Raw genomic sequence first — 11,980 nt, forward strand, 5'->3', positions numbered from 1 at the left:
AATGAAAGACCCTGTTTTTGTTGGCTGCGTCTGATGTTGGGTGTTAACCTCCCTCACCTGTACTGCAGTGATGGTTCAGGAGATAACCACCACCACAAAGCCTGGAGTATCTACTGTGGCTATTCAAATTTAATTTCCTTAATGGCACAAGCAAATGAGACAAACCAGACCATGGTCTATGGTGCAAATTTGAGTTAGAATATATTGATAACTGTCAATATGATGTCTATAGACGAGGCATTTGTACAGTAGGTTGTTTTTATTGTGAAAAATAGAAAAATATTGTCTTATGTCTAAACAGTTAAGAGAATTCTATCCATTAATAGTGTCTATTGCAATCATCCACAAACATCATCCATGTAAATTAGAGAACACATTCCTGTGAGTATTGTCCTGATGTGGCCTCTCTTCTTCAATCAGAAGTACCTTCATTCTGTGCTGCCTCGCCCTGACCACCCTGACTTTTAGTCTGTGTGTGTTCCTGTTCCTGCAGGGTGTGTGTGACACTGTCCGTCTCCTCTCCATGCTTCTCCTCCTGTCTGCAGGCTGCCTGGCTGATGGCCTGACCCACGAGGGAGGTGAGGGCGGCCAGCCCGATCAGGTACCCATCCTCCCGATTCCCCTCGGCCCACGGGACGTCGTGGCTCAGCTGCACAGTGCTGGGCGACGGGGTGGTCTTCCCAAAGTCTATCATCCAGATGCTGGCCTTACTGGTCCAGTCGTGGACGAAGAGGAGCGAGCTGCCAATCACCTGCCAGGTGAACCCAAAACATTACTGCATGACTAGTTCTGAGGCTAAATATGTTATTATGAAGTAGAGGGAGGGTTGACATGTTTAAGTAGCACATATCAACTGACCTCATGGGCTTTGAAAAATGGGGATTCCTTCAGGGCTTCATCCAGAGCCTGGAGTCTGGAATGGTAGGCCTTCTAAGGGTGAGAAACAGGAAGGCAGAGTGCAGGGTGAAAAGGAGATATATTCAGCTACATTATTAGAGCTGTTGATGGTGAATGACTGACCAGGATGTGTAGATGACTCTTGGTGAAAGAGAGGAGGGCCTCAGTGACCTTGGCTGGGGTGAGCATCTTAAAGTCCCGCTGTACGCTGCCGTTCTCCATCTAACATGGACACACAGGGACAGACGCAGACTAAGGCCTAGATTCAATCAGATCAAGTGTTAATTGGCGATAGCTGACGTACATAACCCCAGCATACATAACCCCAGCATACATAAACCCAGCATACATAACTCCAGCATACATAAACCCAGCATACGGAAGCTCAGCATACATAATCTCAACATACAGAAGCCCAGCATACAGAAGCCCAGCATATAGAAGCCCAGTATACATAACCCCAGTACACAGTGCATTCGGAAAGTATTCAGACCCCTTGACTTTTTCCTAATTTTATTATGTTACAGCCTTATTCTGAAATGGATTAAATTGTTTTTTCCCGTCATCAATCTACATACAATACTCCCTAATGACAAAGCAAAAACAAGTTTTTAGATTTTTTTTGCAAACGTCACATTTACATAAGTATTCAGACCCTTTACTCAGTACTTTGTTGAATCACCTTTGGCAGCGATTACAGCCTTGAGTCTTCTTGGGTATGATGCTGCAAGCTTGGCACACCTGTATTTGGGGAGTTTCTCCCATTCTTCTCTGCAGAACTTCTCAAGCTCTGTCAGGTTGGATGGGGAGCGTTGCTGCACAGCTATTTTCAGGTCTCTCCAGAGATGTTCGATCAGGTTCAAGTCTGTGCTCTGGCTGTGCCACTCAAGGACATTCAGAGACTTGTCCCGAAGCCACTCCTGCGTTGTCTTGGCTGTGTGCTTAGGGTCATTGTCCTGTTGGAAGGTGAACCTTCGCCCCAGTCTGAGGTCCTGAGCGCTCTGGAGCAGGTTTTCATCAAGGATCTCTCTGTACTTTGCACGGTTCATCTTTTTCTCGATCCTGATTAGTATCCCAGTCCCTGCCGATGAAAAATATCCCCACACCATGATGCTGCCAGCACCATGCTTCACCGTTGGGATGGTGCCAGATTTCCTCCAGATGTGACGCTTGGCATTCAGGCCAAAGGGTTCAATCAGACCAGACAATTTTGTTTCTCATGGTCTGTGAGTCTTTAGGTGCCTTTTGGCAAACTCCAAGCGGGCTGCCTTTTACTGAGGAGTGGCTTCCGTCTGGCCAATCTACCATAAAGGCCTGATTGGTGGAGTGCTGCAGAGATGGTTGTCCTTCTGGAAGGTTCTCCCATTTCTCCAGATGAACTCTGGAGCTCTGTCAGAGTGACCATCACTTTCTTGGTCACCTCCCTGACCAAGGCCCTTCTCCACCGATTGCTCAGTTTGGCCGTGCGGCCAGCTCTAGGAAGAGTCTTGGTGGTTCCAAACGTCTTCCATTTAAGAATGATGGAGCCAGTTGTGTTTTTGGGGACCTTCAATGCTGAAGAAATGTTTAGGTACCCTTCCCCAGATTTGTGCCTCGACACAATCCTTTCTCTGAGCTCTACGGACAATTCCTTCGACCTCATAGCTTGGTTTATGCTCAGACATGCACTGTCAACTGTGGGACCTTATATAGACAGGTGTGTGCTTTCCAAATCATGTCCAATCAATTGAATTTACCACAGGTGGACTCCAATCAAGTTGTAGAAACATCTCAAGGATGATCAATGGAAACAGGATGCACCTAAGCTCAATTTCCAGTCTCATAGCAAAGGGTCTGAATACTTATGTAGTTGTGATATTTCATTTTTTAACATTTTTAATACATTTGCAAACATTTCTAAAAACCTGTTTTTGCTTTGTCATTATGGGGAATTGTGTTTAGATTGATGAGGGAAAAAAACAATGAAATCAATTTTAGAATAAGGTTGTAACGCAACAAAGTGGATGCTTTCCGAATGAATTGTATATAACCCCAGTATATATAATCCAGAGAAGTTAGTAGCCTGAGAGACACAGGGGTCAAGAACAGTCAGGACTTTTAAAACATCAATGATGACGTCAATAAATAAAGACTGGCACAAAATAAGATTTTTTAAAATCATTTAGCCAATCAGAGGACAGAAGAGGTTTGGGCGTTGAAGCCGTGTCTCTCACCATGATGCCCTCAATCCTGAAGCCTAGTGTGGAGGTGGAGCTGGTGTTATCCCTCCACTGCAGGTAGCGCCACTTCGTCACGCCTCGCTGCTCGTGTTCCTCCACAGTGAGAGCCGTCGGATCAACTTTTACCATCTTCTGGTACATATCAGTCCGCAGGGTGGGCTTGGTGTGTGATTTGGTTAATTCCTCCTCCTGATATGTCCTGAGAGAAACCATTATGGTCAACAGTAGTTTGTATTACACACACACACACGCGTGCACACGCACACGCACACACACACACACACCAGTGGTGGCTGGTGGCACTTTAAATGGGGAGGACAGGCTCATAGTAATGTCTGGAACGGAATTAATGAAATGCCTGGTATCAGGCATAGCCTAAAACAGCCTTTGTCCACATGAGGAAGTGGGAAATGTCCCCATAAGGGATCATTTTCCTTGTTTTACTATCCTTGTGGAGACTTTTGTGGATTTTAGGTCCCAACAAGGATAGAAGAACCAACCAACACACACACACACACACACACACACACACACACACACACACACACACACACACACACACACACACACACACACACACACACACACACACACACACACACACAGTACCTCACGCCCATCTTGCAGTCCATGATGACAGGGTTCTTCAGGCCACTCAGTAAGTCCTCCAGGCGGATGTAACTGTTACCCCCCCTGTTGACCGAGCCATGGTACTGCGGTACAAACGGACGCAGGGGGTCAGCCATGAGGGCCTGCAGACACACAGCCTCCACCTCACTGAAACGCTTCAGCACCTCGCCCCCCTCACTCAGCTGGAAGTTACCTAGCAACACAGAGGCAGGGGAGAGATGTGATAGAGTGAGTTATACAGTACATATAAAGTGCGATAGCGATGTGTTTGTGTTGTTGAATGGACACATGCCTTGATGTCCTGCTAGCTGGACCCATGAACTCTGCCGACGCACTGACCACTGCATCATGGTCAGGAAGGTCCTCCAGGAGCGACACTGGAGTAAAGAGAATTTCCATTGTCTTATTCACATAAAATAGCCTGCTTTTTGTGATCTCTCTCTTTAGCTTCATAATGGGCATAACTTGAGTCAAAATACTGTAGGTCCACACTAAGGGGAGTGGGACAACACTGGTGGAACACCCATCACCCCCCTCTCCGGTCTCCCCTATCTCTATCAGTAGGACCCATGCAAATCCTATTCAAATGTGCCGGGCTCAAGGCTCGCTTTCAAACTCATGCAAATCGCAGACTGCAGTTAGACAGAGGGGTTGAGAATGGGATGGAAATTACACACATTCTTTCATGGAGAATAAAGGCATCAACGGAAATAATCGATACAGTTACATATATTTTTAACGATGTATTGTATCGATTTGACAATATTGCAATATTATTTTTGCGCTAGTTGGCTGTACCTGCACCAAAATGACAGTACTTATCCTAGCTTGTTCTCCATATTATTTTTCAATGGGGAGCCAATTTGTTTTCAGCACTTTTATTTCCATGACTGATCAAAACTGGTTTTCTTATGCTCTCTCGTGTCTCTCTGCAGCAGACAATATGTCAGGACCATGGAATCGGAATAAAATCAGAGAATTGAATTGCAATACATATAGAATCGCAAAACATATCATATCGGCACTTAAATATGGTCATAATATTGTATTGTGAGGACCCTGGCAATTCCCATCCCTAATATTTACAGTGTAGGCCTACAGTGGATGAAACCAGTGAGATATTGTCTATTTAAAATATGATCTCCAAAAGTATGGTGTATCTAATAGGCCTACACTCTTTCTCTTTTCATGTTCAGTTCTCAATCTCACCCTCCTCATGGTGCTCCTCTTGCTGGCAGTGTCCTCTCCTTCGCTGAAGACCTCATCGCTCTCCGCTGAGGAGCAGTTGAAGGAGGAAGCGGAGGAAGAGACGGAGGAATGCATGAGCATCTTGGAGAGGATGGGATGGGGTGAAGGAGACCAGTGGGTTTCACTACAGCTCCCCTCAGAGCTAAGGCTGCTGGCACCTTCCTTCTCTCCATCCTTCTCTCTATCCCTGACACTTCCCCCTTCCGTCTTTCTATCCCCTGATCTTTCTCCTTCCATCTCTCTATCCCCTGTGTCCTCTCTGTCTATCTCTCTATCCCCTGTGTCCTCTCTGTCTATCTCTCTATCCCCTGTGTCCTCTCTGTCTATCTCTCTATCCCCTGTGTCCTCTCTGCTTATGTCTCTATCCCCTGTGTCCTCTCTGTCTATCTCTCTATCCCCTGTGTCCTCTCTGCTTATGTCTCTATCCCCTATGTCCCCTCTGTCTGTCTCTCTATCCCCTGTGTCCTCTCTGTCTGTCATTCTGTCCCCTATCCTCTCAAGCTCGGTCTCTTTATCACGTGTCTGCTCTGTACTCTTCCTCTCCTCGCTCCCCTCATTCAGCACACCTCCATCTTGCATCCCCTCTTCCTCTTCCATCTTTCTCATCCTCCCTGACCTGCTCCATCTCTCTCTTTTCTCCATCTTTTCCCATCCCTCTGTCTTTGCTGTTGGCATGCTCTCTCCCGACCTCTCCCTCTTACTCAGTCTCCATCTCTCCTTTGCGCTCCTTCTGTTCATCCTTGAATCCTTTACTCTCTCACTCTCAGACCCCTCCTCCTCTACATGTTCTTCTCCCCTCTCCCGCACACCACTGTCACATATTTGAATATCAAACAAAAGGCCTTGAGTCAAATGCAGTTCAGAGCCTGGTTCTGTGTCACCCATTTGCCTGGGTCTTTCTTCTGGTCCTCCATCGTGGTCTTGTAGTTCCAGACTGTTAGATGGTGAGTCCGGGCTAGAGAGAAGTTTGCTTTGGGGTTTCACCCCACTAAACACACTGGGTGTCCTGTCAGCAGTGGGCAGATGTTGGTCAACATCATTCAAGAGTCCAACAAATCCATCCTCATTGTCATTATCATGTTCTCCGTTCCCCAACTCTCCTTCTACCGTCTCCTTTTCTTTCTCTACATCCTTCATTTCCTCCAGTGCTGGGGGTGTTGTGTTGTCCATCATTCCCAGGTGAAAGGGTGATATTCCAGGGGATGTAGTTATCCTGATAAGTCCACTCCAATGTTAGTCGGCCTAGTCCACTTTGTGAGTGTTCGATAAGTCTCCTGAGTATAGATGATATGTTCCATATGTGAAAACATCTTTATAAAATCATATACAGCACAAAACACACAGGCAAATGAAGGAATTTGAATGGTTAAGAATATAATTGTTTCACTAACAACAGATACATGAATAAGCTATAGCTACAACAATTCGTTTTTTAAAACACGTACAGGACTGACAATGCAATGGCAATGTCTATTTAGGTGTTGCAATAAGGATGCTGAAATACATATATTAAAAGTTGCTAGCAGTAGCCTACCTTGTGCATTCAACAGCATCCCCTTGATAAATCTGTGGAACCCTTTATGGACCCCAGGGGTTCATTTAGTCTGTAGAAATGACACCAGTCGGAGGACTGTAGTAGAATAGGCTCTAGCTCTGTCTCCCTGCGTTATCCCTGACGTTTTAGTATTTTGCATGCTGTGACGCAACAAAGTTTTCAAAACACTGTGGTGAGTGAGTGAGCGTGACTGGCAGCATGGCAGGTTGACAGGAGTCTCTCTTGTTTGTGTGTTACTTAGGAAATGCATCTGGGTCATCTGAATGGGGTGCTCTGTCTAGTATCCAAATACATAGGGGGTTTACTAACAGGCCTATGCTACTATAGGACATTTTAAAACATCTTAGGTGGCTTAATTAATTACATAAAATCAAAAGGTATACACAGCAATGTTTGGACAGATTGTGCTGTGAGCATGTTTTTGAGTGACATAATGACAGAATGTGAAAGGTAGGATGTAAATGCATAAATGCTATACAAACACCAATAAAAACATTTGTAATATTTATTAAATGAAACGATGAGGAGATCATGGGAGACATAGAAATGTTTGTCTGTAACATGCAAATATAAAGGCCAACATTTATTGGCCCGCCTCTTGATGGTGTTTTAAAGTTAATTTCTTGCAATTCTATACATTTTGCCATGGGGCATAGAGACAACATTTACATTTTAAAGCAGGTTTTCAGCAATTCTACACATTTCGCAATTGGGCGGAGAGAAAAAGTAGCAATTTTATAAAAAAAAGGTCATGTCATTAGCGGCCGGGGCCCTAAACAACCTCTTATGTCTCCTATGCCTGGAACCGGCCCTGCAAATATATGAAAATGAGGAAGGCACTTTGTTTGTGTTGTCATCCACCCTGGATGTTTCATAATACTGAGATAATCTGATTTAACCCTTACTCCATTTGTGCAATACTGTAGGCTACAGTAAAATGGTCATCTTAGGTGGAGGCCTATGGTGAAATATTTCAACATTGTCTGGTTTTTGCAAGAATTATCAAACAACTTGAAATAAATGAAATAAAAGAAGACACAAAAAGTAATACATTCACACATATTTAAACATATAAGCAGGTTTTTAAATGTAACAAATCTTCCTATTGTTTTACAGTAACAAAATACATGAGGGCCCCCCCTAAAGATAATACTTTGGCGCCACCTATCATTACTCCACTGGAGCTCTCCATCAGGATATCACTCAGGTTGAAGTTCCAGTCAGTGTGCTGGGGATACTATTTGGCTGCTTTGCTGTCTCAGATTACCCTTCCAACCAAATATTCCCCACCCCTTCCTCAGCAAATATTTATTCTTCGCCTATCTCACTCTGAAACCTTCTGATGTCCATCTCCCCCCTCATGCTATGAGAATGGACGCTTTCTCCTGGCTCAGATGTGTTGCTGTAATCTGATGTGGCTCCAGTAGTGCATCTGATGAAGAATTTCAGATGCACTACTCGATTTCTGACTGAAAAGCACACCCAAACACAACATCATGATATAAGAAACACACAACACATGATACGTCTCACACAGGTGTGTGTACAAGTGCGTACTTACCTGTAGTCAGTGGTGGAAAAAGTACCCAATTGTCAAACTTGAGTAAAAGTCAAGATACCTTAATAGAAAATGACTCAAGTAAAAGAAAAAGTCACCCAGTAAAATCCTACTTGAGTAAAACTATTTGGTTTTAAATATACTTAAGTATCAAAAGTAAAAGTATAAATAATTTCTAATTCCTTATATTAAGCAAACCAGACGGCACCATCTTCTAGTTTTTTAAATTTACGGATAGCCAGGGTTACGCTCCAACACTCAGACATAATTTACAAACAAAGCTTGCATTTAGTTAGTCCGCGAGATCAGAGGCAGTAGAGATGACCAGGGATGTTCTCTTGATAAGTGTGTGAATTAGACCATTTCCCTGTCCTGCTAAGCATTCAAAATGCAACCAGTACTTTTGGGTGTCAGGGAAAATGTATGGAGTAAAAAGTCCATCATTTTCTTTAGCAATGTAGTGAAGTAAAAGTAAAAGTTAAAAAAATATATAAATAGTAAAGTAAAGTACAGATACCCCCAAAAAACGACTTAAGTAGTACTTTCAAGTATTTTTGTTAAGTACTTTTGTAGTGTTATCCTGGCCATCTTGCAGGTGTTCGGTGTCCTCGCTCTCGTCCATCCCAGCTAGCCTTTGATGAAGACGAATCTCTCACCTCATACACATGCGCCCAAACAAACACACACACGAACACACAGAATATACAGTACCAGTCAAAAGTTTGTACACACCTACTCATTCAAGGGTTTTTCTTTATTTTTACTATTTTCTACATTGTAGAATAATAGTGAAGACATCAACACTATGAAATAACACATATGGAATCATGTAAAAAACAAAAAAGTGTTAAACAAATCAAAAAATATTTGATATTCTTCAAAGTAGCCGTCCTTTGCCTTGATGACAGCTTTGCTCACTCTTGGCATTCAAATCAAATCAAAGTTTATTTGTCACGTGTGCTGAATACAACAGGTGTGCTTACTTACAGGCCTTAACCAACAGTGCGATTTTTAAGTAAAAAATAGGTATTAGGTGAACAATAGATAAGTAAAGAAATAAATACAACAATAAAAAGACAGTGAAAAATAACAGTAGCGAGTGTCACGTTCGTTGTAATGAATAGACCAAGGCGCAGCGTGAGTGATTTGAGTAGAGTCCCACATATTTTTAATAAACCGAAACTCAGCAAAACAAAAACAAACAAGCACAAAAACGAAACGTGAAGCTACTGTTGTGCACTCAGGCAACTAAATGTAGACAAGATCCCACGAATAACCACGGGGAAATGCCTACCTAAATATTATCCCCAATCAGAGACAATGATAAACAGCTGCCTCTGATTGGGAACCATATCAGGCCACCATAGACATACGAATTCACCTAGATGACCCACCCAAGTCACTATCACGCCCCAACCAACACAGAGAATAAACAGCTTACTATGGTCAGGGCGTGACAGCGAGGCTATATTCAGTAGCGAGGCTATATACAGGCACCGGTTAGTCGGGCTAATTGAGGTAGTATGTACATGTAGGTATGGTTAAAGTGACTATGCATATGTGATAAACAGAGAATAGCAGTAGCGTAAAAGAGGGGATGGCGGGTGGAGGGACACAATGCAGATAGTCCGGGTAGCCAGTGTGCATGGTGGAAATGCCATTTCATATAAAACAACTGATGAAAAATACCATTAAACATTTTAATGGTGGCAATTGTACATGTTTAATTTGATTTAAGATCTAGAACATACCATTCAAAACCTCAAAAAACAATGATACATGCCTCAAGAACTTAAAGCATCTTTAAGAACAATTTTGGGATTCAAAGCATTAGGCAGAAAGGTTGGAAACACTGCTTGACATGAAACAAATGATTGTTCACTGGCTGTAGCCTATTGATTCAGACTCATGAGACAGGTGTGTGCTCACTCAAGATTAGGTTTTGCCCTTAATAATGCTCTATATTGCTTAACGAGAGAGCAAATTTCCTCCCAGACTGCGCCATCAAGCATCATATGCCGTTTTGTCATTGGATGAGGCTCAGGGACAAGCCCAAGCACTTTTTCTGGTTGGTACCATACAATGTCCTTTCTCATTGGCCAAAATAATCGATTGGCTCCCATACTACTCATCGTCTTGACTAGAGCACAGCTTTCTGCATCTTGTATAATACCAGGGTAAGGGTCTTCCTCATATTTCACAACACACCACTTTCCAATCAGTCCCTCATGTATGTCTGCAACGGGCTCTATTGTGCTAGGAGATGGCTGTGGTGCTGTGCAGGTTGAAGTGTAAGGTTGTGCTTTGTCTGCCTCTGTCTGTTGAATTATCACGGTATGTGGGCCAAAACAATCACATATCATTCTGTAGCTGGAAGACACCAGGTGAGTGTGGTGGTGTGTTCCTTGACAGGTATCACTCCATAACCACTATTTTCTGGATAGTTGATCTTCTGTTTCTTTGGTTTATTTTCCATTGCATCCTTTTTATTCCTTTGGGAAAGTTGTGAGATGGGTTTCAGCTCACCACTTTCTTTTCTCTTAAGGTATTTGTTTCTTAAGATACTCCTGGTATTTTATAGGGTCTTGTTTGATTTTGTTTATATATGTCCTTGTCCTTTCCTTGGTTTATTTAGGGGTCATCTTATAGAAAATAAAAATAAATAATTAAAGTCAGGAACAACCATAGTAAGTCACACAAATAGACATCAAAATCACTCAGTCATCCTAACATTATACAACATGTAATGGTCTTATTCAGCAAAAAAGTGTTCAGTTTCAACTTAACCATGATCATATAGTATGTAAGTTGTGTCTTTTCAGGTATTAAGGTAAGTAAAAATTGATTAACTAATAAATTGTGTCATTACCACCACATTCTGTCCTTACCATCACAGTTCATTATGTGGTGGGAATGACCTTTTTACAGTGTTTGGTCATAAATAGCAGGGATCCTAGCATGCGAACTCCAGTTGAACAGCTAGCATACAATGTATACTAAATGCACATTGTTAAAACATAATTTGAAAAATCTAACATCATTTGATGAAATGATAACCTAAGAAGGGGTAATGACGTACAATAAAAATATTATCATAAGTCATATTTACCTATATTTTTCTATAATTTCCTAGCATCAACATTTGAATCCTTCTCCATGACATCCATGTGCTCCACTGTCACTATTCATATCCATGGTAACCAAGTGCACAAACAATATCATGTAATGTGCTTGTTGTGGTGGTAATGACACAATACAAGAGAGGACTGTATTTTGTGTATAAAAAAAAGTTACAAATGGCTTATGCACATCTAATATGTATGTAGTTTCCATTTATTTGACTCTTTTTTTAAACAGGTGCATTACATATTTTCTAATTATCAAGACTTTTGTAAGTGTAATACAAAGCAGAATGTCCAAACTATGTGTGTGAGACAGGACAAAAACAGTGCAAAACAGTGAAATCCAGATATTAAATGCTTTAAATATATATATATATATATATATATATATATATATATATATATATATATATATATATATATATATATATATATAAAAACGTCTTTACTTAAATGGATGTGAAATAAAAAATATCTAAAGTAATATTTTATCTTCAAAATCTAAGGCCTGTATTTGCAAAATAACCCATAATTAAACAATAAGTAAACAATAATACAGGCAGTTAACTGGCAAAACAGAACACTAAACTGATATCAGTATCACCCATACCAGCACAAGTTATTTCTCCTTTATCTGCATGAGGAATAGTTCATCACAGACTTCAGAGGTGTTGAGTAATATTTTGGATGTTGAAATATTTCAAAATTTGGCACGAAGTCTGAGCCAGTCTCTTCATATATTACACAATTT

At 41.7% G+C, this 11,980-nt stretch overlaps 1 protein-coding gene across 1 annotated transcript; it reads right to left on the minus strand.

Moving 5' to 3' along the window:
• Positions 1 to 412: 412 nt before the first annotated feature.
• Positions 413 to 5,075, minus strand: LOC120062150 (inositol-trisphosphate 3-kinase B-like). The gene is made up of 7 exons (XM_039011955.1): positions 4,956 to 5,075; positions 4,039 to 4,123; positions 3,726 to 3,939; positions 3,111 to 3,315; positions 1,021 to 1,119; positions 859 to 930; positions 413 to 751 (listed from the first exon to the last, which is right to left on the minus strand). Exons 1-7 carry the CDS (start codon positions 5,073 to 5,075, stop codon positions 413 to 415), a joined length of 1,134 nt encoding a protein of 377 aa, XP_038867883.1.
• Positions 5,076 to 11,980: the final 6,905 nt, after the last annotated feature.

The sequence above is a fragment of the Salvelinus namaycush genome, chromosome 17, assembly GCF_016432855.1.
Source record: "Salvelinus namaycush isolate Seneca chromosome 17, SaNama_1.0, whole genome shotgun sequence".
NCBI lineage: Eukaryota > Metazoa > Chordata > Actinopteri > Salmoniformes > Salmonidae > Salvelinus > Salvelinus namaycush.